The sequence below is a fragment of the Haliaeetus leucocephalus genome, unplaced genomic scaffold, assembly GCF_000737465.1.
Source record: "Haliaeetus leucocephalus isolate CR32 unplaced genomic scaffold, Haliaeetus_leucocephalus-4.0 Scaffold933, whole genome shotgun sequence".
Lineage (NCBI taxonomy): Eukaryota > Metazoa > Chordata > Aves > Accipitriformes > Accipitridae > Haliaeetus > Haliaeetus leucocephalus.
Window position 1 is genome coordinate 3065119 of NW_010973369.1, and position 22640 is coordinate 3087758.

General features: G+C 45.5%; 1 protein-coding gene across 2 annotated transcripts in view; it reads left to right on the forward strand.

The window, feature by feature from the left end:
* Nucleotides 1–21369, forward strand: part of PPP1R16B (protein phosphatase 1, regulatory subunit 16B) — a 42519-nt gene extending 21150 nt beyond the window's left edge. The window contains exons 2-10 of one of the 2 annotated variants that reach the window (XM_010584075.1): nt 9678–9748; nt 11801–11946; nt 14193–14296; nt 14618–14742; nt 16799–16924; nt 17281–17356; nt 18403–18532; nt 19286–19454; nt 20061–21369. In XM_010584075.1, coding sequence (XP_010582377.1) covers nt 9678–9748; nt 11801–11946; nt 14193–14296; nt 14618–14742; nt 16799–16924; nt 17281–17356; nt 18403–18532; nt 19286–19454; nt 20061–20582 — 1469 coding nt within the window. In that variant the 3' untranslated portion in view covers nt 20583–21369. The remainder of the gene's footprint in view (nt 1–9677; nt 9749–11800; nt 11947–14192; nt 14297–14617; nt 14743–16798; nt 16925–17280; nt 17357–18402; nt 18533–19285; nt 19455–20060) is intronic. The other variant, XM_010584076.1, reaches the window with a different exon arrangement.
* The last annotated feature ends 1271 nt before the right edge of the window (nt 21370–22640 follow it).

Below are 22640 nucleotides of genomic sequence, written 5' to 3' on the forward strand. Positions count from 1 at the left end.
TTGCTGGAGCGTGTCCAGAGAAGGGCAACCAAGTTGGTGAGGGGCCTGGAGCACGAGTCTTATGAGGAGCGGCTGAGGGAGCTGGGGCTGTTGAGTCTGGAGAAAAGGAGGCTGAGGGGAGACCTTATCGCTCCCTACAACTACCTGAAGGGGGGTTGTAGTGAGGTGGGTGTTGGTCTCTTCTGTCAGGTGGCTGGAGATAGGACAAGAGGAAATGGCCTCAAGTTGAGGCAAGGGAGATTTAGGTTAGATATGAGGAAAAATTCCTTTACTGAGAGGGTTGTCAGACATTGGAATGGGCTGCCCAGGGAAGTGGTTGAGTCACCATCCCTGGAGGTATTAAAAAAGCGAGTAGACAGGGTACTTCAGGACATGGTTTAGTGGGCATGGTTGATGGTTGGACTCGATGATCTTGAAGGTCTTTTCCAAACTAAATGATTCTGTGATTCTATGATTCTATTCTATGAAACTCTGGGGGAATTGTGGGATTTGATCAGCCCCAAAAACTTGCAAACCTCTGGGACTTGGGCTTGTGAGAGGGCAGATAAAAAAAGAAGTGGTCCTGCCTGGGTTGCTGGTAAAGATCAGAGATGGTTGTCAAATGTAGGCTTGGCGACCAAATGTGCTTCATTCTCTGTCTTGGTGATGACATCGTTCCTGATTCATAATTAAATGAAGCGTGCTGCCACACTGCAAGCCCTTCAGCTGACCTTGCTCCCCCACCTCTTGCAACTCACTCTCCCTGCCCAGCCCAAGTCCTCGATGTGGTCAGCAAACAGGTCCAAGCCAAGTGGTGGAGACCTTCCCGAGGGAGCGATACCAGCCGAGAGCTGCTGCTGAGCCACAGCTTTGGTTTCTCTTTTTAAACATGCTCTGTCAAATAGAAGGTTCACCTTGGGGTCTGGTTGCCATCAAAGCTGTTAGTGTTGAGACTTCAGCTGCTTTGCCCAATTCCTCTCGTCTGAACAACGGAGAGGACGGGGGAGAGGAAATGAGAGTTTTCTTGTGCTTCAAGGGTGGAGCTGGGACCTGGGACTCAAGGGCACTGTCACAGCTGTGCCGTGGACTGTCACTGTGACCTTGGCAAAGAAACCTGAGCCTCCAGAGTCTTGGTCTAACTCGGGCTGAGATGTCACATCTGTGAAACGAGGCGAATACTGATTGTAAAATCCCAGGAGACAGACTGGAGCTCGCTCTGCTAATGGCAGCAGCCAGCACTTTCGGAGATCTCTGGATGAAAGGCTCTGTTGAAATTCAAATCTCTGAATAGTGCAAAATTTGCTGCTGAATAATTGCAGGTTGCAAGAACAGAAGGGCTGCTGAGGATCAGCCGATGCTTCTCTGGTAAAGTTCAGGTTGCTGCTAAACTTGTGTGAAAGTTTTCTTTCTGTAGCATTTGCTTTTTGAAAGGAAACCACAATCTCTCTTTATCTGACAAAAAAAAAAAAACCCAAACAACAAAAGAAAGAGGAGAACTTACTGCTTTTATAGGCATTTCCCTTCCAGCACTGCATGGCAATGCAGTTTCCAGTAAGAAACAGTGCTGTTGAGCAGGGGGTGATGTTTTAGCAGATTACACTTTAACTCCTGGCGTGTCCCCTGCAGTCTCCGGTGTGGGGTAATGATGTGAGACACATCTGGGCTGGGTTTGACCTGGGGACTGGCACCACCTCCTGCTGCTGCCATGTCACACAAAACTGATTTTGAGAGGGCTGCATTGCAGACCGTGCCCTGGCACACTACGCTTCTGCCTTACGCAGGCGTTCAGACCTTGGCTATGTGGCACCCTGTTTCATGAATGCAGTGATCCATGGGAACAGAGCTAAGGATGTGATTTGATCCTGTATGTCTTAAAGATCTTCATCCCCAATGTACTCATGCTAAACTAAAGGGACAAAGTTGGGGGGGGGGGGGGGGAACCCCAAAACATGCTGATCGAGGTCAGAGTGGATGCTGCTGAGGGTGGAGAAGGTACTGAAACAGCCAGAGCAGTCGGAGCTTCTCTAAAGACCAGGGTAAGGTTAGAGATGCACACCAGAGAAAAGGGGTCTCTGAAGTGGGGTGGCTGAGGAGTAGAGAAGGGGGAGAGCCTGGTCTGCTGGCAAGCTCCTGGGCTGTCAGCAGGCTGTTGCTGCGGGGAATCATTTTGTATTAATTCAGGGCAGCTTGAAAAGCAAATATGTATTTCCTCACCCCTCCACCAAACCCTCTTTTCTGTTACTCTAAATAGAAAGTTTCCTGTTTTATAATTGAGGGTCTTAAAAACATTCTTGTGGTTCAGGTCAACATACAGCTGCTTAGCTGAGGCTATAGGATGCCTGAAATATGAGCTGGGGCAGAGGCTGTTGACTCTGGAACCTAATAACACTTCCAAAGGGCAATATGAACTATTTCCTGCTACACAGAGCATATTAGAGTATCCTCTTGCAAATACTGGCAGGCTGGCTCTGTGTGGAGCTTGGGGGGGTATTGCAGTTCTGCTCCTCAGATCACCTGTTATGTTATTGTGTTAATGTATCTGGGGAAGCTCTTCATGTACTCAGACAGCTGCAAAAGTTTACCTCCTGACACCATTGCTCCTTTTTATCTAAACACTTCTTAGGCTGTATTAAAGCCAATTAAATTTTTGCTGCATTTCCTTCCTTTTTAGTACCCTGAAAGATTTATTTTCTAATAAGCTTAGTATAGACATCACAGGTGATGACTGCTGCATGTCTCAGTAGTCAGGTTTTGGTCCAATATATCAAAAGTAGTTTCTGAACAGGTATATAAGTGGGATCCTCTGTGTTACTCATATAAAAGGCTTTGATGTTGTGTTGTCTGAAGGGATTTGCATGTGTTGTCATGACTTTCAATAAGAGCTTTTTGTAGCAAGAAAGCTGGAAGTAGCCAGAGTAGTAGGAGAACAGGAGGTCCTGGTTGACCATTTACTGACTCTGTAGGAGCTCTTCATCTAACTTGGCCTGAAACATGAGGGGAAGCGAGATGTGTTGCTTGCCTGCTTGCACCCACCAAACCCAACATTTCAGGTGCAAACTCAAGAGCTGGAGGATGCAGGTTCCTATTGAGCCACTGCTGGAGGACGTGGCTGTCCCTCATCCCTCATTTTCTGTTGGTGTTCTTTGCTCAGGCCACGGGCTCGTGTGACTCTGACTGCAGTGGGACGATTCCCTCTGTGCGTTGTCAGTGCCTTCTGCTGAGCACCACTGAACCCTAAAAGCCAGCATTGCTCTGCTCATCACTACAGCTTCTGAGTCATCTTTGGGGAACTTCGCCTTGGTCTCCTTGATCCATACCTCCATAAGTCTGACTTAAATTTTTCTTTCAGTACTCTTTAAATGGGCACCATTCAAATACTCCAAAATGCCTCTTAAAGAGAGAAGAGGTTCTTTGGCAGCCCAGGTGTCACTGTTGCAATAATATTGGGGAATCTGCTTTCCTGGCTCCCTGCCGACAGAAATCCTGCTGAAGGCAGCTGAGCCTGAAGGTTATATAAAACACTCATCCCTTTTAAAGCCCATCATCTGTTTAAAAACCATACCAAAATGACTTATTTGTTCTTCCAATAACAGATGAGGAATGGGAAACCAGGAAAATAATCTCTGACTTACCAAGTACATAAAGGAAAAGTAATCTCCTGCATGGACCAATTTTGCTCTTAGTCTGAGGAGCAGGAGAGGATGAGGGTGCTTTTGAACATGATGCTACATCCTTAGAAAGGCTTCTCAATTGGCAGCATGCTCTAATTTTTATTTTCCCTATTGAAATGAATTTGCCTTTGTTTCTGCTGCTTCCTTTGAGCATTGTTGGTTGCAGATGGGTAACTTGCACACTGTTACTTATCTGAGTAATCCTAGGTGGATGGCAGCCATTAAAGAAAGATGCTTTAGCATCACTAGCACTAAGTGGATTATCAGAGCTTGAAGTCCTGTAGATGCAGAACAAGAAAAATGAGGGATGCAGTAGGGTTTGGGTGCCTGGCAGTGGCCCATTCATCCAAGACGCAGCTGTAGGTGGCTGTCCCCTTATAGTGTTCTTCTTGGTGCTCTGGTACTACAATGATGGATAGTGGTCAAAGCATAAAGCAAAAATTGATTGAAATAGACACAAAGAGAGGGAGAAAGAATTGGACCCTCTGTGTTAAATAAGTGTATGAGTTGTTGACAACTCTCACTTGTTGTCAGAATAAAACTTGTGTACGAACTGGGCCCCAAGATCTGCAGGAAGAGCCCGCCATGTGAAGCAGGCTCCTTGGGGCTACAGAAGGGTATGCCCTCTTAAGCAAGAAGCATCAAAATCAGAAATAGATTTTACTTGAGAGAAGCAGCACCTGGGCTGAGTGTGGCTGCATGAAATGTCCCTGCCCGTGTGAATAAGGCACGAAGCAGATGGGGCTCTGCTGGCCTTTTTCCAAACTTCCAGATTTTTGGGGTATATTAGAAGGAATGTGTGTGCCCAGCTATAAACTAGGTGGGAAGTGTCTTAACAGGCTTTGAACCTTCCCAAGAAAGCTTGGTGATCAATCATGATGGGTTGTCTCAGTTGCTAGCTCAGCAGGCAAACTGGGCCATGTTTATTTTTAGGTGTACTAAATGTTTGAAGCTGTCTAAATGTGGGGTTTTGTTTTCTGTGGCGTTTTTTTGTCTTTCAAAAAGCTTTAGGGAGATGCGGAGTTTATCACTGGACCAGGATGGGCTATCAGTTGTACATTGCAGGGAGTGGAGGATAAGCTGAGTAAGTTCATCCTGTTATTGCTCAGGGTTTAGATATGCTCTTAAATATGAATATCATAGTATGCTGTGTTAGGAAGCCGGATGCTTTGCTGGCAGAGCGCTCATAGTTTCAATGTTGTTTTTCTGGCAATGTTTCTCTTGTGTAATAAATATCTCTGCAAAACCATAGCATTAAAAATGCAGCTTTGAAGTAGCTGTGCCCATCCATAGGACCATGCCTGGCAGGCTGGGGATCATTCTTTCTAGACATTTGCCAACACACCTATGTGGCACAGACACCACCAGTATCTCACTACAAGTAATGCTGGGAAGACTTTCTTCCACTAGGCTGGGTTTTTGACTAAAGCTACATTTGGGTGGAAGTGACTTCTGTCAATGTGTGAAAGTGTGCATCTTGATCCAAGTGAAACTTCTCTTCATTTTATTCAGTGAAATTAGGTATAAACATGCAAGAATTATTCTACTGCCGTAGAAACCTCAGTACAATAGTAGCTTTTAAAGGTAGCCTGAGAACCAAAACGTGAACTAGAAGAGTTTAAATATTGTCAAGAAGAAATTGTTGACTGCAAAGGATCAGGATAAACCTAGATTTTTAAAAAATAATGGCCTGCGTGTGGGTGTAAACTAGGAGCATATAGGTAAGCCTCCTTGCCCGTATCGACAGCTTGCCACTATATATTTTTAGGAGGAATCAGGACCTCCTGTCAGAAAGGTGTTTGTTGTTTTTTTCCCTCCCTGGTATCCATATCAGTTTCAGTTGGCTTTTTCTCTTATGACTTATTAATACTTGAGGTATGCAAATGCTGGGTATAGATGGGAGTGTAATAGTATCCAGAATTTTATGGTGCAGCTTATTGACTTAGGGGGAACTGCACTGACAAAGGTGTTTTTTCTCCATGGAAAAGTCTTCATCTGGTTTAGGAACTTTCCTGGAAAAGCTGTTTCTAGTGTAAACTCAGTGGGAAGTAACCAGTGAAAAACCATAGTGCTGTAATATCTCTGCAGGTGAGAGAGCTGATTACCCCACCTGAATTTTCCTTAGGGACTTTGCAATGGTTTTTTTTGTCTTCCCCCTGATTTATAGGTTTTGGGGAGAATAAGCGAGGCTTGGACATGCTTGGGAGGAGAGGGAGCTCCTGAGAAGTGGGTTTGTTGTGTTTCGGGAAGAGAATCTGTCTGAGGCTGCCTCAGGACATGTGATGGAGGGTGACTTAAAAACTAGTATGTATTTTCACAGCTGTTGTGGGAGCTTTTTCTATTTAACACAGCACAGATGTGAATGATAAAATATAAATTGAAGATTAATGTACACCATCTTGGCATGTGAGAGGTTCAATTATAGGCAGAGCAAGCAGAATAATGGAAAATACATTTGAGTGATTGTTCAGTTAATATAATTTGCGATGAGTTATTCACAATTTGTCCACCCAGCTCTTATTGTAATCATTTTCATTCCTTCATTTGCTATGTGTTTGAAACTGCTTCCCACAACTTGTGCTTGACATGTAATAAAGTGTATCTACGCACCCAGCCCCTTCTCCCCACCTGCCCCCCACCTGCATGCAAAGAAGGACAGATTTTAAAGAGCTCAGCATTTTAGGCACTGAGCTCTCTTTAAGAAGTTAATCGTTAGTGTTATAGTGGAGGCTGCTGCCTGCTGAACCTGCCGATGTGACCCATAAAAGCCCGTTCTGTTGGGCTTGCTGTGACCTGAGCTCGCAGGGGAGCTTGCGGAGGACCCGTTTCCACACTATACCTTGTGCATATGGGGGAATCTTCCTTTCACAGTGGTGTGTTGGGGCTTGAGCTGACAGAAGGCGATCGGCTGGCGTCAAGTGATTAATCTGTGTCTTTGCGAGCTGAAGCGTATGCTTCCTACCTGTATGGCATCATTCGTGCCTGGAGGTGGGAGGAGAAGGTGTTGAGCTTTGCAGCGAGGCGCGCAGCACCAGCAGGCTTGAAGAGAAGCACTTTGCTTGCTCAGGTCCCTGTCCCTTATGTTGTGCATTAAGCAGCGGAGCGGGTCGGTGACAGTGCCACAGCCCTGGAGCTGAGGGTCCAGCTTCCAGCACTGCAAAGCATTGCAGTTGTGTCCCCCCCATCCTATTCTTAAGGCACTGGAAAACCCACATTTCTCCTGAAGTTTGTCAGAAAGGAGGACTTGTTCTTCTCGGCCACGTGGGAGGGGCTGTTCTGGGTAGTGGACATGGCAAAGATGTCCATGTCCTCCCTCCACGCCCCTCTGCAGGTCTGCCCGCAGGGAGCGGGGGGTGATGAAGCTGCTCTTTGCCACCCCATGTCCTGCTTCTGGGGGTGGTGGGTAGGAATCGGGGCTGTGTTCTGCTACGAGATTGGTGGGATGCTGGGTAAATCCCCTCACTTGTAAAAGTGGGCATATGCAATAGGAAATCACAGCTCTTGGAGACTTCTGTCTCGCTGTTGGGATTTGTTGTCTGGAGCGTGAGGAATACTGAAGGCAACATCCCTCTGTCTTTAGAGAAAAGGGCCAGAACTTGTTGCTGCCCAGCCCTGTGCTCCCCCCTGCCAAACCCCGAGATGCAAACTTCAGCTTAGGACTGGCTGGAAAGGAGTCTGATCTCTTTTTCAAGCCATGTTTGCCTGGACTTATTGGTACCACATCCATACCTAGCTTCATTACCTGACTTTTCTGTGTCTTTTCTGGTGTCTTGTGGTTGTCAGTCTTCGGTGTGTTGGGAGATACTGGGAAATGTTTTGAGGGCTCTGCTGAGCCTGTCCTGAGGGCAGATGGGAGCCAAGGGGAGGTGCACTGTGAGCATGAGGGCTGCTGCAGGGGTTAGTGGAGAATTCAAAGCTGCTTTAGGGTAAGATAAATCCCTCTCTGAATCTTAACCCTTCAAGGACTCTTACAAGCTCTGTCAAGCCACGATTGCAGAGCCTTCAACACAAAACCCCATACTCTATAACAAGCTGGGATTTATGCTACTGCTTCTTCTCATGGAGGGACAGCACTTGTAAGGTTAAACTGCCAGCATCTACTTGTCCAAATCTCCATAATCAGGCAAAACATGATTATGGAGCTGCGTGTCATTAGTACACAATGGCTCTTAAATGACTGAGATTGAATTAAAACCCTAATGGCAGAGCATCTGAAGTAAATAAGAGACAATCAGATCCACTAATGAATGGCTTGCCTATCACTCAGCTTGGATTAGGAGAGCAGGAGCTTGGGGCTGGCCAGAAACAGTAGAAGCACAGGCATTAAATTGAATATACTGGCTGGGGTTCAGCGCTCTTATTACTGTCAAGCATGCAAGTGTCAGGGGATGTGAGCTGAGTGTAGGCGTGGGCTTCCTGCACTGGCCTTTGAGCTGGAAAAAACTCAGTCTCTTTGGACTCGCCGCGGTGGGGGATGAGTTTTGTTCTTTGTGGTATTCTGCTTTTTTGTATCAGTTTCATCGAGCAGGTGTCAATGCCTTGAACGTAAATTCCAGCATTCATTTTGAGTTGGGTGAAACAATCCTGTGATATAAAGTGTTTTATTTCACTTCTGTCCAGTTTTGCCTTCCTTTTTGATAACATCAGACCGGTGGCTTCCAAACAAAATTTCACTTGGGTTTCGATTTGCCTTTCTTGTGAGTGCATTTTCCGGATCTTTTAAACAAAGCTTCATAAATCAACATTGATGTCATCGTGGACATGTTTTCCATGTCCTACTTTGGATGCCAGAAGTGCTCTGACCCCAGGGACAGCCCTGCGATGGGTTTCCCTGTGGATGTGCTGGGGAAGGAGCTCCCTCTAACAGTGGGACAGTGATCAGTCAAAGGCAGCAGCAGAGGCTGCAAGATGCTTTGGGAGTGACCAGCCGTGCAGTCGTTTTGATTGCCAGCTCTGAAGATGGTTATTGCCCTTTTAGCTTTGTTAGTGTTCCTTATTTTGCAGCTCTGGTTTCGCTTAATGGATGCATCCTTGCCATCAAATAAGATGGATCTTGAATATCTGTTGCTACCCTGGCCCCAGGGAGATGATTATGAACCTCTGGCTTGTGCCTGTGCTGTCAGTGACATCTGAGGTGGGAAAAGCATTAGGTAGTGAAATCTCTGGAGAAAAAGCAGGGAATAAACAAGTAAACAACAGAAGATGGGTATAGATCATCAAGATCTGTCAGCAGTGTTGAATTTGAAGAGTTCCTGGTGTTGCTGTTAATTTACGTCCTCTGCCAGCCTTATTGCTATTACTATGTGCAAGATCTGTACCTCAGAGCAAACTTTATTTTTTACCTAGGGGCTAATGACTTTTCATGTGTTTCAGAAATTTGCATTTTAATGGAATAAATCTTATCCTTTCCCCCCAAAGCAGCAATTAAAAAATAAAGCCTCTGGGAAGCTTTCTTCAAATACCCAACAGCTCATGTGAAGTGGCCAAAGCAACCCTGATGTATTTTAGGTGTGGCAGGCCCCTGAATGTATTGGGCTTCTCATCCCAGACTGGTAACTTCTTGAGGCAAGACCTCATCCCTCCCAGAGTGGGGTGTCTCTTACAGTTATAACTCAGGAGCCCAAAATCACCAATTGCCTTTGAGTTCCCCTGGGCTGCAGTGTGTAGAGGTTGCACTCAGATGTTGCAAAGCACAAGATAAAAATGTAGACTGTTCCAGCACAACCATATGAAAATGATAGCTGTAATAGCAGTCTCCTTTGGAAGGAATTTGGGGGAAAATTGTATGCTGGTGCTCTCTGCTGGATAAAACCAAGGCGGCTTTTTTCTCACCGGCACTGCAGTGACTGCGGGTTCACGCCAGTTTTGGGCTCTTGGCTGTAAGGTCTCCTGCAGCTCTGCCCACACTGGAACACCCTGATGGTGCAGGTTGCCTTTGTCTTGAACTGGCCAGGGCTAGCTGAGAGCAAGAGATGTGTTAGGATTACAGTTCTGACTCTCCTTTCCTCCTGTCTCCTTCCCTTACAGTGTGTTACTTGCTGAAGAGCAACGTCAGCCCAGACCTGTGCAATGAAGATGGATTAACTGCACTGCATCAGGTGAGGCATGGGAGGAGGCTCCCTGCTGCTCTGCACTGTCACGTCTTCCCAGTGCCCTCTGAGCAGACCTGTCGGGGTAAACAGAGAGAGCTCTTGTATTTCATTTTTTTGTGCAGTTAAAGCAGTGAAACTTCACTATGTTGTGCTGGTGATCCTGTTTCTTGGGGAGCAAACTGAGATGAAACACTTCTCTTGCTGTATCCCAGACTTTGTGCAGTGATAAGAGCTCAGGAATTGGGGCTGGATTTCAGATGCAAACAACATTTCTTCGACCCTTTAGTCTTTGCAGGGCTGGGCTATAAACTCTTAAAGCAGATCAAATCAAATTGAGAGACTTTGGCAATTCACGAGTTTTGAAACTGGTTTAAACAATGCACAGGATGCTTGGAGAGCCTGCTGCTGCTCTCTGTAGGCTCAGGGACTTCTGAAAGTCTGTATGAGATGGCAGCAGCTGATCGCCAGTAAAACACAGCCTTGCTATAGTGGTGTGTGAGCCTGTGTCCTTCCTCAGAGCCTCTGCACTGATCCCGTAAAGGTTTTTCTATTCTTCTTCCTAAGGCCCCCGTCCCCACCCCTCCTCATGAGTCCTGATTTTCAGTGCGAAACCACCAGCAGAGTCAGCCTGCAGAAGGGCCGTGGGACTTGCCGTGCCTGGCAGCTGCCGCCTCCGCTGCTGCGAAAAACAGTGGCGTGGTTGTCACACTCACTCTGAGGGTGGAATGGGGACTCCTGGTTTTCTTGCCGTTAGTCCCTGCTGTAAATGCTCCCATTGACTTGAGATTTTGGATTCTTCTGCAAGTTGATTGCTCTCTTCAAAGCTGGATGGATGGTTGCTTAAAAATGCAAACTGGCTTCTAGAAGGACAAAAGGTCCCCCCACCACCACCTCTCCAAAGAGATGTTACTCTGCACACAGAAATGCTGACAGCCTCATTGCTTTCCCCACTAGGTACTGAAGCCATGGAGAATCCCACCTTCCCCACTGAAGGATCAGTTATTGTAAAGGTGCATTTGGGAGTTGAGGTGGGAACTTTGCATCCACTAGAATTGAATCCCTGAACAGAAAGAAGCTCCTAAGTGAACACTATAGCCCATAAGCAGCGGCTTCCAGTGAAGGATGCATTTACACTTCTGTGATAACTTGGCCGTGTGACAGGCATGATTTTAACCTCACTTCCATATACAAATAGTAAACAGAAACAGAAATACATAAAGGGTCCTTGTCACACAGCTGCTAAAATGCTTGTTGTAGGTTGTAATTCAGCCCTATTACAAGCCCATACCGCAGTGCTGAGCTGTGAGTCTCCTGTGTGGGTCTGCAGTAATGCATAGACCACGAACAAGCTTCTTGCACAAGAATTAATCTTATTTTAGTGTCTTTATCATACACACATTCATATCAAGAAGTGAGCACGAGGTGGATCAAAGAGCAAATTCCACCTCCCCCAGAGGAAAGTGGTTGAGGCCTTTCTTGCAGGTCGCCTCTGGGACTGTGGTGTAAATGCATCGAGGATGCTGATTTTTTTCAGGAAATGAAAGGTGCTCTGTGAAGTACCTCATAATGCTGGGACTCCAACTTGCATCTCTTCAGATAACTGTGGTAGGTAGCGTGAGCTGCTGAGAAGACTTTTACTCATCACATGCCAGTGTGTGGGATTTTCCCTAAGAAAAGGGAATGTCAGCTTGTCAGCTCATCCCTTGGTATGTGGTTATACTGGTTCCATTGAATTTCTGCTATGTTTGCTCTTGAATATGGAAGGCCCAGTGGAACAAAAGCTGTGTGCATATTTGCTATTATTCCCTGCTGGTTCTGCCCCCAAGCCAGAAGGCCCTTTAAAACACCAGTGACCTTCAGTCTGTCCAGCGTAGGTGTTCTGCATGGTGGCTTTCTGACCTGCTTGCGCTCAATTTGGTGTTTAACTCTGTTGGAGGTGCTTGGTGCCAAACACTGCAGGGTAAAGTAGGTCTCCACGTCCAGGTACACTGGTACAACTGAGCCCTCATCTTCCCAAAGTTTAAAAAAACCAATCTGTCTGCATCTCTTCCTCACCAGTGCTGCATAGACAACTATGAAGAGATAGTCAAGCTTCTCCTCAACCACGGGGCCAATGTCAATGCGAAGGACAATGAGCTGTGGACTCCGTTGCATGCAGCAGCTACATGTGGTCATATCAACCTGGTGAAGATCCTCATCCAGCAGTAGGTGGCTTTTTGTGTCGGTCCCTTTCTGCAGATCTGATTCTACACACAGCTTCTGTGGATGGAAGCCAAGACCGCTTAGTACCTTACAAGATTGCAGCGGTGGTGATTAGTCCCTGCTTTCAGGCTATTCCTGGGATTCCTTCCTGCTTCAGGGAGAAGAGGGTGGAGGAGGAAGAGCAGAAAGGCTGAGGACACACAGTAAAACCCTAGGTGGCTTGACTCAGTTTCATGAAGCTTCTGGAGCCTGGGCCAAAATTTGCCACTTTTTGCCTGTACTCTGGTGTGTACGTGTCTGTGTGTGCTTGTTGAACCATGCTTGCTGGATGGGTAGAAATAAGAGCAGCCAGCAGGATCTACCCTCAAGCTCTTAAGCACAACTTCAGGTCTTCCAGCCACAGTCAAAGAGACGCTGATGTAGAAGGACAGCAGCATGTTTGTACAGCTCAAATACTTGGGTGAACTTTGTGACCTGTCTTACTGGCTCTTAATTAGTAACCAGTTAGCTTCCTGTAATGCGTTTGTTCCCCAGTGGTATGACAAGGGGTGCTTGCACTGGACCTTCCACTTGACTTTACCAAGGCCCTAAAGCTCAAGTCTTTTCTAGATTTGCCAGCAAGGAGGACGAAGCCAGATGTATTTTGAGCTATATCATGTGCAGCATTTAATAAGCACCTGCTGTGAATCCTGTCTGGAGCAGGTAGTCCTGACTCTGTATGGAGCTCTCTCCTCTGTTTCCCAGAGTGATGGTGTAGAGAGCAGAGTGTGCTTTGGGAGCGTTAACATGCTGCCTTGCACAGCAGTGCCTGCTGCTTCTCCCTCAGGGAGGGAGACTTCTCCCTGGGATGCTGTCATCTGGGAGACTGGCATGGAAAATATGGCCCTTCTTCTTTGGCTGTGTAATGAAGGAAGTGGAGCAGAGGATGTAAGCAGTCATCCCTTGGACGATGTTCCCACTTGGGTTAGGAAATTTTTTGGATGGGGGGCATAAAAATGGAGAAAACAAATGTAGAACAATATAGTGCATTCCTGACTCTTAACTGAAGATAAGGGAGTGTCATGGGGATGAGTGGCAAGGTGAGGAACTGGAGTTTATGGCCTTAGTTGTCATAGACTGCCCTGTGTTGAGTAGTTGCCAGCAAATTTGGACTCTAATGTCATGATCCCATGCTCAGAAACAGTCTTCCCCTGGGCTTTTGAGGAATGGGGTGATTCAATTTGTTTGCAACAATCAAAGTTGTCCTTTACAGGAGGTGTCACATATCAAATGACTGGTTAAACACTGTCTTTGAAGGCAATGTTACTGGTGATGGGACCTGGAGACCTTGAAGACCATCAGAGGAAGTAGCCCACAAAAGATGTCCCATTCCTTGCTTTCTTATTTGCTGATTAAACTAACACTGGTACTTTGCAAATGTGAATTTCAATGTAGTTTGCTCCGCTCAGGCAGAGGGGAAAAATAAATAAACAGGAATCTAAATGCAAGTGGATACTGTCTGCTGTCCTTCCATGGCTGTCAAGGTAGATCAGAATTCAGCTGAAACTATTTAACAGCTAGCTAAAGTGGCACAGTTCAGAAAGTGCTGGAAATTCTCTACTACGGGGGAATATGGGGACAGTAATCAATTTAGCTGGCAATTTTACTTCCAAATAGTGACCTCCCAGAGGTCAATAAAGCACTTAGAGAAGTGCTTCTGGAAAATCAGAAAGAAAAAATTCACCAGTTGACAGGCAATTTTTTTTTTTTATTGCTATTTTTTGCCAATGTGCCCTTGGCTAGATGGAAGGCTCCCTCCACCATTCAGCCCCTATCTTTCCCAACTTTTCTGGTCCTTGAGAACTTTTCAGTGAAGGACTGCCAGATGCCCAGATAACAAGCATCTGGTAGTTGTTTGGCATTATTATCCAGAAATTCAGCAAATAAATCACTTCTGTCATTGAGAAGCTGCCAGTCTGTCCAGTGCCAGGATCAGGAGAGGACAGGAACAGCCCAGTGGCTGATGTGCCCCATAGCCCATGAGGGAGGTGTAGCATGCTGCCTTTCATCCACTTCTGGACTTCATCTTTCCCATTCATAGCTCCATGGCTTTGCTTCAAATCTTTCTTATCTCACACAAATCTTGGTGACATTTGAGCAACTATTAAACTCCAGTTAGTTTTTGCTAAACATTTATCCCAGTGTTTGGCACTGTCTGCTCTAGGATGTCTGAGGTCCTTTCTTGTGTAACGCCGCTTTCTCCTTGCAGTGGAGCAGACTTGTTGGCAGTAAATGCAGATGGCAACATGCCGTATGACCTCTGTGAAGATGAGCCAACTCTGGATGTCATTGAGACTTGCATGGCCTATCAAGGTAAGGAGACTGAGTTCATGTAAAATACAAAAATAGGTCAATGTAGTACTAAAAATTACCTTGTTTCTCAGCTCTTAATTTGCCTCTGGAGAAAAGCAGAGAGCTGCTGCCTGGCATAATTTCTTGGAACCTGACTCTGTCTAGTTTCTCTGATTCCTAAATAACGACGAGGGTGAAGGACAGCTGACAGTCCCCTCGGCTACATAGCCTCTGAAAAGGATGTGAGGTCATATCAGCCAGGAATCATAAGTCTAATTTTACTCAACCAGTGGAGACAAAGACCCTTTCCAACTCTTCTCTCTCTAACTGGAATTTTAACAGGGATTACCCAGGAAAGAATCAATGAGATGCGGGCTGCTCCGGAGCAGGTCATGATCTGTGACATTCATGACATACTTGCGACTGGACAAGACCTGAACAGGACTGATGCCCAAGGTGCTACGCTGGTGAGTGAAACTGTGGCAGCTTCAATTTTGCCTTCCTTCAGCCTGTAGGTTACGAAACCTGCCCTGTGGCAGGAATTACAGAAAATCAACACGTACAAGTCACTGAGAGGATTGAGGAAGCTATGTTGATCTTTTTCCCTGTTTTAGTTTATTGTCATGTAGGAACAGGTGCTGTCCATGAGTACAGGTGAGAACTTAGTGTCTAACCCTGTGCTTTTTGAAGCAAATCCCTTGTTCATGTGAGCTCTGTCAGTTGTCCAGCAGCTCAGGTCTTGCAGGAAGGCTGCTGAGGTCCTGGGTCCTGTCTGACAGTGGCTGGTACTAGCAGCTTCCAAAGAAAGGTGCAAGAAATCCCACAATGAGGAGTTGCAAAACATAGCACTTCTGCTGACCTCTGGGGAAATGGGGCTGAATGACCTCCCAGTAATGTCTTGCTTCTTGCTAGTCTCATAGTCTGATCTGACCCCCACGGAGGAGATGTGAGTCCTCTGGTTTTCATGGGAGCAGGACCTGGTGTTGGGCACTCTGAAGACTTTCTGCCTCCTCTTCTTTCTGATTTGCATAGCATCTGGCTCATACAGAGTGCTGTGTTTATTCACATAGGATGGCATCTGGCCCTGAGCAGAGGAGAACACCCGGGACAAATGTACAGCACAAACAAGCTGGCATCTGATTTGACTGGACAGGGACTGAGGAGGCTGAACAATCCTAGTTCTGTTCCCTTCTTTTTCACTTGCAGATGTGTCTCTTAAATCCTTGCTTACAGCAGTCCCAACTTAGGGAAAGTTCAGTAATGCTGTCTTAGGTGTTGGGACTTTCATACAACCTCGGTCAATTGATGCTTGGGTCCAGACATAACTGATATACAGGCCACTTGGTGTCATTTGTTTGATGGCCAGACCATGGCAGTGCATTCAGGTTTCTTAATCTAAATTGTCACCTATAGCATTTATCAGAAGCGTGTAAGGGGAGGGCATCCCTCCAAGATAAACTTGGATGACTGAAGCTTTTATTGCAGCTTATTTTTTTAACGCATTTTTCACTTTAACAAGGATTATATACATAAATTTAAGCAGACCTCTTGGCTTCCCTTTTTATATCACCCCCAAGTGATTCCTTGTTAATTCATACAGCCTCGAGAGGGTATGACCCAGTGCCATGGAATTTATGTAGAAATTAATTGAACTGCCAGAAAGCATCAGAATTTATTTCCGGATGAGGGTTTAACTTTGTGTAGTGGAATCCACATGGAAAATTTGAAAAGAAGCTTTCATTCTCCTCTTCAGCACAGTTGAAATAGGATGAGCTCTGAGTGGAGTTCATACATTCAGAGTAGTGCATAGGTCAATGTTTTGCTCAGAGATGCAACAGCAGACCGCAATTGTGAAAATCTTCAGAGACATGAAGTGTCGTGGGGGACTAAAGGAGACTATTATTGATGTCTCCAAAGTGGTGGTTGTAGTTGGAAGCCAATATCTGAAAAATCATATTCACTTAACTAAAAGTAGCCAAGGATTACAATGTTTTTTATTTTCAAATGGTGAAAATGATAAAAGCATGAGTGGAAGTGCAGTTGTACAAAGAGAGTCCTGACTAAAGCAGGCTGAAAATTTGATTAAAAAAAAAAAAAATCACATCCGCAGCACTTAAATGGGGAAGAGGAGACATTCTTCTGGCAAGAGAAATGCAGAGTTTATAGTGGATGATATTCTCCTTTGCAAGCTTGCATTTTAATGGTGCTGTTTCCCTACAGAGTTGGAAGCATTTAAGAGCTCTTGATTTAAAATGTAAAAACATTATTCTTCTAACCCATTTATGTAAGTTATTTTAAGAACTGTTAAGCAGTTTCCTCTCCAAACAGAATTACATGCAGGTAATACTGAGTTTCAGTAACAGGAACAACCTGCTTTTGACCTGATGGCATCTGCCAAATGTGAAATGTGCTGCCTGTCCAGATCTAGACTCGGATGTTATCCAAGAAATTCCACTGAAACTTGGTGTATAAAACCATTCGTGGTCCTTGCAGGTGGTTCATGCTCTATTCCTTATCTCCTAGCTACATATAGCTGCAGCCAATGGTTATCTGCATGCAGCTGAAGTCCTTCTTGACCAGGGGGCAAGCCTGGATGTTAAGGACTGGGATGGCTGGGAACCTCTTCATGCTGCTGCTTTCTGGGGACAGGTAATTATTTTTTTGCAAATGTCATGGATGAGGGTGACATTTCTTTCTGCCTGGACAAATTGTGGAGCACTCTGCAAATAGAAGAAATCTATACTAGGGCTAGACTCTCTGGGCAGCATCAGATGAGGTCCTTGGGGCTCCAAAAAGAACCTGTTGCTGAGAAAGTTTGGGGAGAGTATGTCTGTGCAGGTGAATGGTAGGAAAAATGTTTAACATCACACACGTACCAGAATAATTTGAGGTGAGTTGAGCATGCATGCCATTTCTTCTTACCTTATTCCAACTTTTCAGCTTTGAGGAGGAAAGCGATTGCCTAAAATACCTCTGTCAACTTGGCTTTCTTTCCCTTTCTTTAGATGCAGATGGCAGAGTTGCTTGTGTCCCACGGGGCTAGTTTGAGTGCTAGGACATCTTTGGATGAGATGCCAATAGGTGAGTTTACTAAGCTTAAAAAAAAGAAATAACTAAGAAAAGCTTTTCCCCCTAAGTGTGCTGGAGTCTTCACATGGTGCTTTCAGAAGCATTAACATCATTTTTCAGACATTTTTAGAATCAAAGTTGCAGTTACTTTAACTGGGACTGAAGTTTTAAAGCACCTACTTCGTTATTTCTGAAAATGCTTATTCGTGTTCATAAAAGCAAGAGAGAAGGAGTTTCTCAAGCACCAAGTCTTTCTGCCTGTGTGTTTACACTCATGTTATCCCTCTGTACCTGTGCTTGGGAGTCTCTCCGCTCTGACATTGTAGTCTTGGACCTGAGCAGCTGTTGAGTGCAGCCCTAAGATGTGGGTGTCTAACTTTGCTTTGATGCAATGAAGTGTGGTAAGCTACAAGGGGTTGGAGGGGAATGAGAAGGCATACACAAGTCTTGGAACAGATTGGAAGTAAAACTGTTAGCATCTGAACATGTGTATTATAACCTTGTGCCATATTTTCTTTTGGCAAAAGGTTTTCTGAGCCTTAATTGAAAAATATGTGCATTCTTATTTTGAAGGTTGAAACTTCTTGTCTTCTGCCCTGGTCTGGTCTGGTTTTGTCTGCTCTTTTTTTCATTTTGGAGGCTTAAGTAAAAATGCTGTATTCAGGGGAGCTGCAGTCTGGTAATTACAGAAATGTCTTTTCCTCCCATCTTGAAGTGTTGATACAGTGGTCAATATATCTCTCACCCTTTCATGGGTAAAGGCACAGCATGCTGCAGAGATGGGACAAAACCTAGCTGAATAGCTGGATCAATGCAAAGCTGAGCCCCCATCACAGTCAGCAGCTCTTGTTTTCTGCTCCTGTTTAGGTGTCCAAACCATTCTGTCTCCCCTAATTTGTTTAAAGATTAATGTGCCTAAGCATATTTTGCTTAAATTTCCCTTCTCTTCCTCCTAGCTTTTGTGGTTGTATATACTAGGAAGACACAGTTAGTAACATGGTGTTAATGGTACCACATTTGAACTGTCTGATTAATAGCTTGGTTTGTGTGTGCCATAGATCTGTGTGAAGAGGAGGAATTCAAAGTATTGCTTCTGGAGTTGAAACACAAACACGATGTGATCATGAAGTCTCAGATGAGGCATAAATCCTCCCTAAGTCGAAGGACCTCCAGCACTGGCAGCCGGGGGTAAGTGCGTTGTTCCCTGCAGGTCACCCGGTGCCTAAGCTTGGCCACCCAGATGTGATTGCAGAGCACTCTGCAGTCGGCATCAGGAGAAGAACCCGTCTGTCCTTTCTAAACAAACTCTGAAAGGCAGAAGCTGACTCTCGGTTGCTGAAAGCAGAGCTCCTTTGAAGAGTGGTTCTTTCGCTAGAAAGAGATGTTGTTTCTTGGGGGGAAAATGGCTTTGCGCTGTTGTGGCTTAAGAACTTCTCCGAGCAGAGGACAAAGTGGTAAGAATTTACCCTGTTAAACCACTGATACTGGTGTCAGAAAATCAGTGCTTCAAGTGGATTAACTTGAGCTTCTCAATAATATGTCTCATGGCCAAGATACTGTGCTCAGACACAGTTTGCACATGTCTTTATAAGATGTTTACTAGGCACCAAAGCAGTCCTGCAGACCACAAAACTTCCTAAACAGCCTGTGGGCTGTTTCCCTCTATATTTACTCCACTGGTTGCAGAGTAGTTCCATTAGGTGCGCTGTATGAGATCTAACACAGATTTGCAGTACTACTTTTAGAGTCCTTAAAATTCCTCCCACCTTTAATAGCCACACTAGTGCCTTTGCTTTGCGTGGGTGCCAGGAAGCAAAATTTGCGTTCCATTCCAGCGGGGAGAGGCTGTGAAGCACGAGGAGGAGGTGTAAAGAGCTACAGGGTAAGAGGAAATGTCGTGTCCTGCTCACAGCTTCGATGCCCCTTCTCCCTGTCTAACAGGAAGGTGGTGAGGAGGGCCAGCCTTTCGGACCGAACAAACCTGTACAGGAAGGAGTGCGAGAAAGAGGCCATTGTCTGGCAGCAACTGGGGGCAGCAGAAGAAGGAAGAAACTCAGGTCTCATTGGAGAAATTGGGGAGACTCGGTCTGACCAGGAGAATACAGACCCCGTAAGGAATCTCTTCTCTATTATGGGAGTCACCGAGGAGGGCTGGTAGCGCAGGTTCAATAGCAATGGGTGCCCTGGGATGGAAGGCAGCTGAAAAATTTGTAAACTTCCTCCATCAGATGTAAGCAAAAGACCCAATTCTCATTTGGCAGAAACTGGGATATCCCACTCAAGTGGAAGGACTGTATTTACAGCTGCATAAATAGTTTTGAGATAATGCCCTAGGGAACCAGGAAGTTCAGAAAAAAATAGCATGTACATTTCTCTTTACTGCTGGCAAACTGGTAATCACAAAAGAATTGTAATCTTGCTTTGCAGTTATTTGTTTTTAATTCAGTTATTGTCACATTATATTAATATGCTTATCTATCTTTTTTTTTTTTTTTTTACTCCTGAGTTAACATTCCATGTCCCTGGTTGGCAACCAGCTCCTGGTTGGGGCTCACAGCATTATAGGGTCCTGTTAGTGGGTGAATTCAATGTTTGTGCTGTAGTACCTCTCTGGTGGAAAGGCAGAGTGTGAGCAGGCTTAGAAAGTTGTCACAGGGATGAACCGTGTTATGAGGGATGGGGGAAGATGCTCTTCTTTCATGTCTTCTTGTTACAGAATTCAGTGCTGGAGAACTCTTCCCTCCTTCCGGAGTTAGCAAACAAAAGCACCCAGTGTGACTCTGAAATCCCCCTCCAGAATGGACTCATGGCATCTGCCAGCACTTACCAGTACACCTTTTCCAACGGGGACATTTGGAGTATGCACGCTGACCCTGACAGTAACCCAGGCCACATGCTGCCCTATGGCAACCCCGGGCTCCCTGACACACAGCAGTTCTGGGGTACCTACAAGGAGCACAACCATCAAACACTCTCCGAACTTAAGCGGCAGCGGGCTGCAGCCAAACTCCTCAATCACCCTTTCCTCAGCACCCACTTCGGCAGTGGCGTGGGAGGAGTTGCTGAGAATGGGGGTGAGGCCAAGTCGCATCTAATCGGATCCAGGACTTCTCCCTACAGCTCCAATGGGACCTCAGTGTATTACACAGTGTCCAGTGGTGATCCACCCCTCTTGAAATTCAAAGCTCCCATGGAGGAAATGGAAGAGAAGGTGCATGGGTGCTGCAGAATTTCCTAGTCTCATCTGTTTCTCACCCCAGAGGAAAAAAGTCGTGGGTGGGCTGGTTGGATCTATTGCAGTGGCCAGGTTGTTTGCATTCCAAAGGGAGAGTTTGGTTATGGACATCCTGACTGTGGTGGCCTCGTTCATCTTGAATTGTACTTTACCCTGCCAATTGCTTCCATTGCAGTTGAATGAGTAATACAGGTGGAGCAAGGCTCTTAGGAGAGGAAGGGGTGCGCATCAATATGATGTAAAAAGAGTCACCCTAGTCTTGCTCCCTGGGGAAGAAGGAATGGTGCACTGCCTCCCTGTCCTTGGGAAGTCATGAGATGCCTTGGAACAAAGAAAGGATCTGAATTAAAATCTTTGCATCTGAGCCTCTTGCTGTAAGTCACAAAGCTTCTGGAAGGTGACAGTTCAGACCTGAATTTTCACTCTTGAGTGATGCATATATCCTGGAGGGGAGATCAACCCCCACACAGGGTTTGCAAGAGTGGACAGAGCTGTTTTCCGTACAGCTGGATCCAGCATTTACAGGGCCTGAGCAACAAGCAAGCATAGATGCTGCACTTGCTTTAGGAAGTTTGCAAGGTGTTATCTCCTTGCAGTGACAGCTCACCATCAAAAACTGTCCACTGGTTGGGTCCTATTCTGCTCATGTAAACTCATCACTGCAGACTGCCACTAGGTTTGAAGCAGAACTTTTCCTGGAACAGGCTTCACTCAATAGGCTTTAAAACTGATGTTGCAATAAGGGGCCCTGGCAATAGGATTTTACTGCAATAAAATACTGACAAAGGTCTATATTGGGATAAGTAATTTAAAAAACTTATTTGTACTATTTAGACTCTTAATTTGTTAAAACTGAAAAGACTTTTGCTGATCTCACTTTCCTATTGATTCTGTTTGTTTACTCTGTACGCTCAACACAGATACTATGGGCAGTATGCTTTGCATTCTGATTTTTTCTGGATTTCCAGAACCACAGGGCTCGGGAGGGCTGAGGAGGAAAGGCTTGCTAACACTAATCTAGAAATGCCATGAAAGTGTTTCTAATCTCCCTAGATGTTACGACACTTGTGTTAACCTGAAGTTTTTGGCTGATAAATAACTGTTAAATCATTGCTTTTGTAGTTGAACATTGCAGCAGGGCAGGAGATTTTCTTTGTCTGTTTTCCAGCTCCCATGCTGAAATCATCAGCAGTGGTTAGTAGCCGTCAGAAGAAGACTTAAATGCCTCTATGTATAAGGGAGTCACCTAGTGCCATGCAGTACTTAGCAAAGCCTCTCTGCGGTAGAGTGGCTGGCACACCAACACCAGTGTTTTAGTGTAGTTCATGTTAGCTCTGACAGACTACCTGAGAAACACGGTATAGCACGGTATAACCTGGGGGTTTGGCACTGGCTTTTTAGCAAGTTAAGGCTTTGCATACCTGGGGAAGGTGAAAGGTGCGTGCCCAATGGGGGAGAGCTCTGAGGAACTGGCCACAGTTGAGTTAACAAGTTTTATCTACAGAACTAACTGTAAATCTTCAACCCTTTTTCTGCACAGAGGGGCTATTGCAAACATAACTATTTGCCTGCATGAATATGTGTCTTCTTGGGCAGTTTAAATTCCAAACTCTGAAAACATAAGCCTGTTTGGGTCTCCGTAAGTCATCATTGGATTAAATCCAGCTCACGTTGTTGTGCTTCAGCCAAGCAACAGTAAATGCAGCTTCCATCCCTCTTCCTTTTAGCTGGCGGCTGTTAGACATCAATGTTACACTTCACACGTACGCTCCCCCTGTGGGAATCCTGACAGCCTTTCCTTTTTTCTAGGCTATAAAAACTTGGCTGAGGCTGAAACTCACTGTTAAGTGCTACCCTCTGCTCCCCATCAAATCTAGCTCATTGCTGGGGCTGGATGTATTATGATACAGGGTTCTGGGCTCCTGATTCTCGGCTCCTCGAGGCAGCAGAGGTGGCTGTGTGTCACCACCACAACCACGCTGTGCAGAAAACACTTTTGGACCTGTGAGGTTATTACCAGGCTGACAATTTACTCTTTTGAACTCTGAAGATACAATTCTC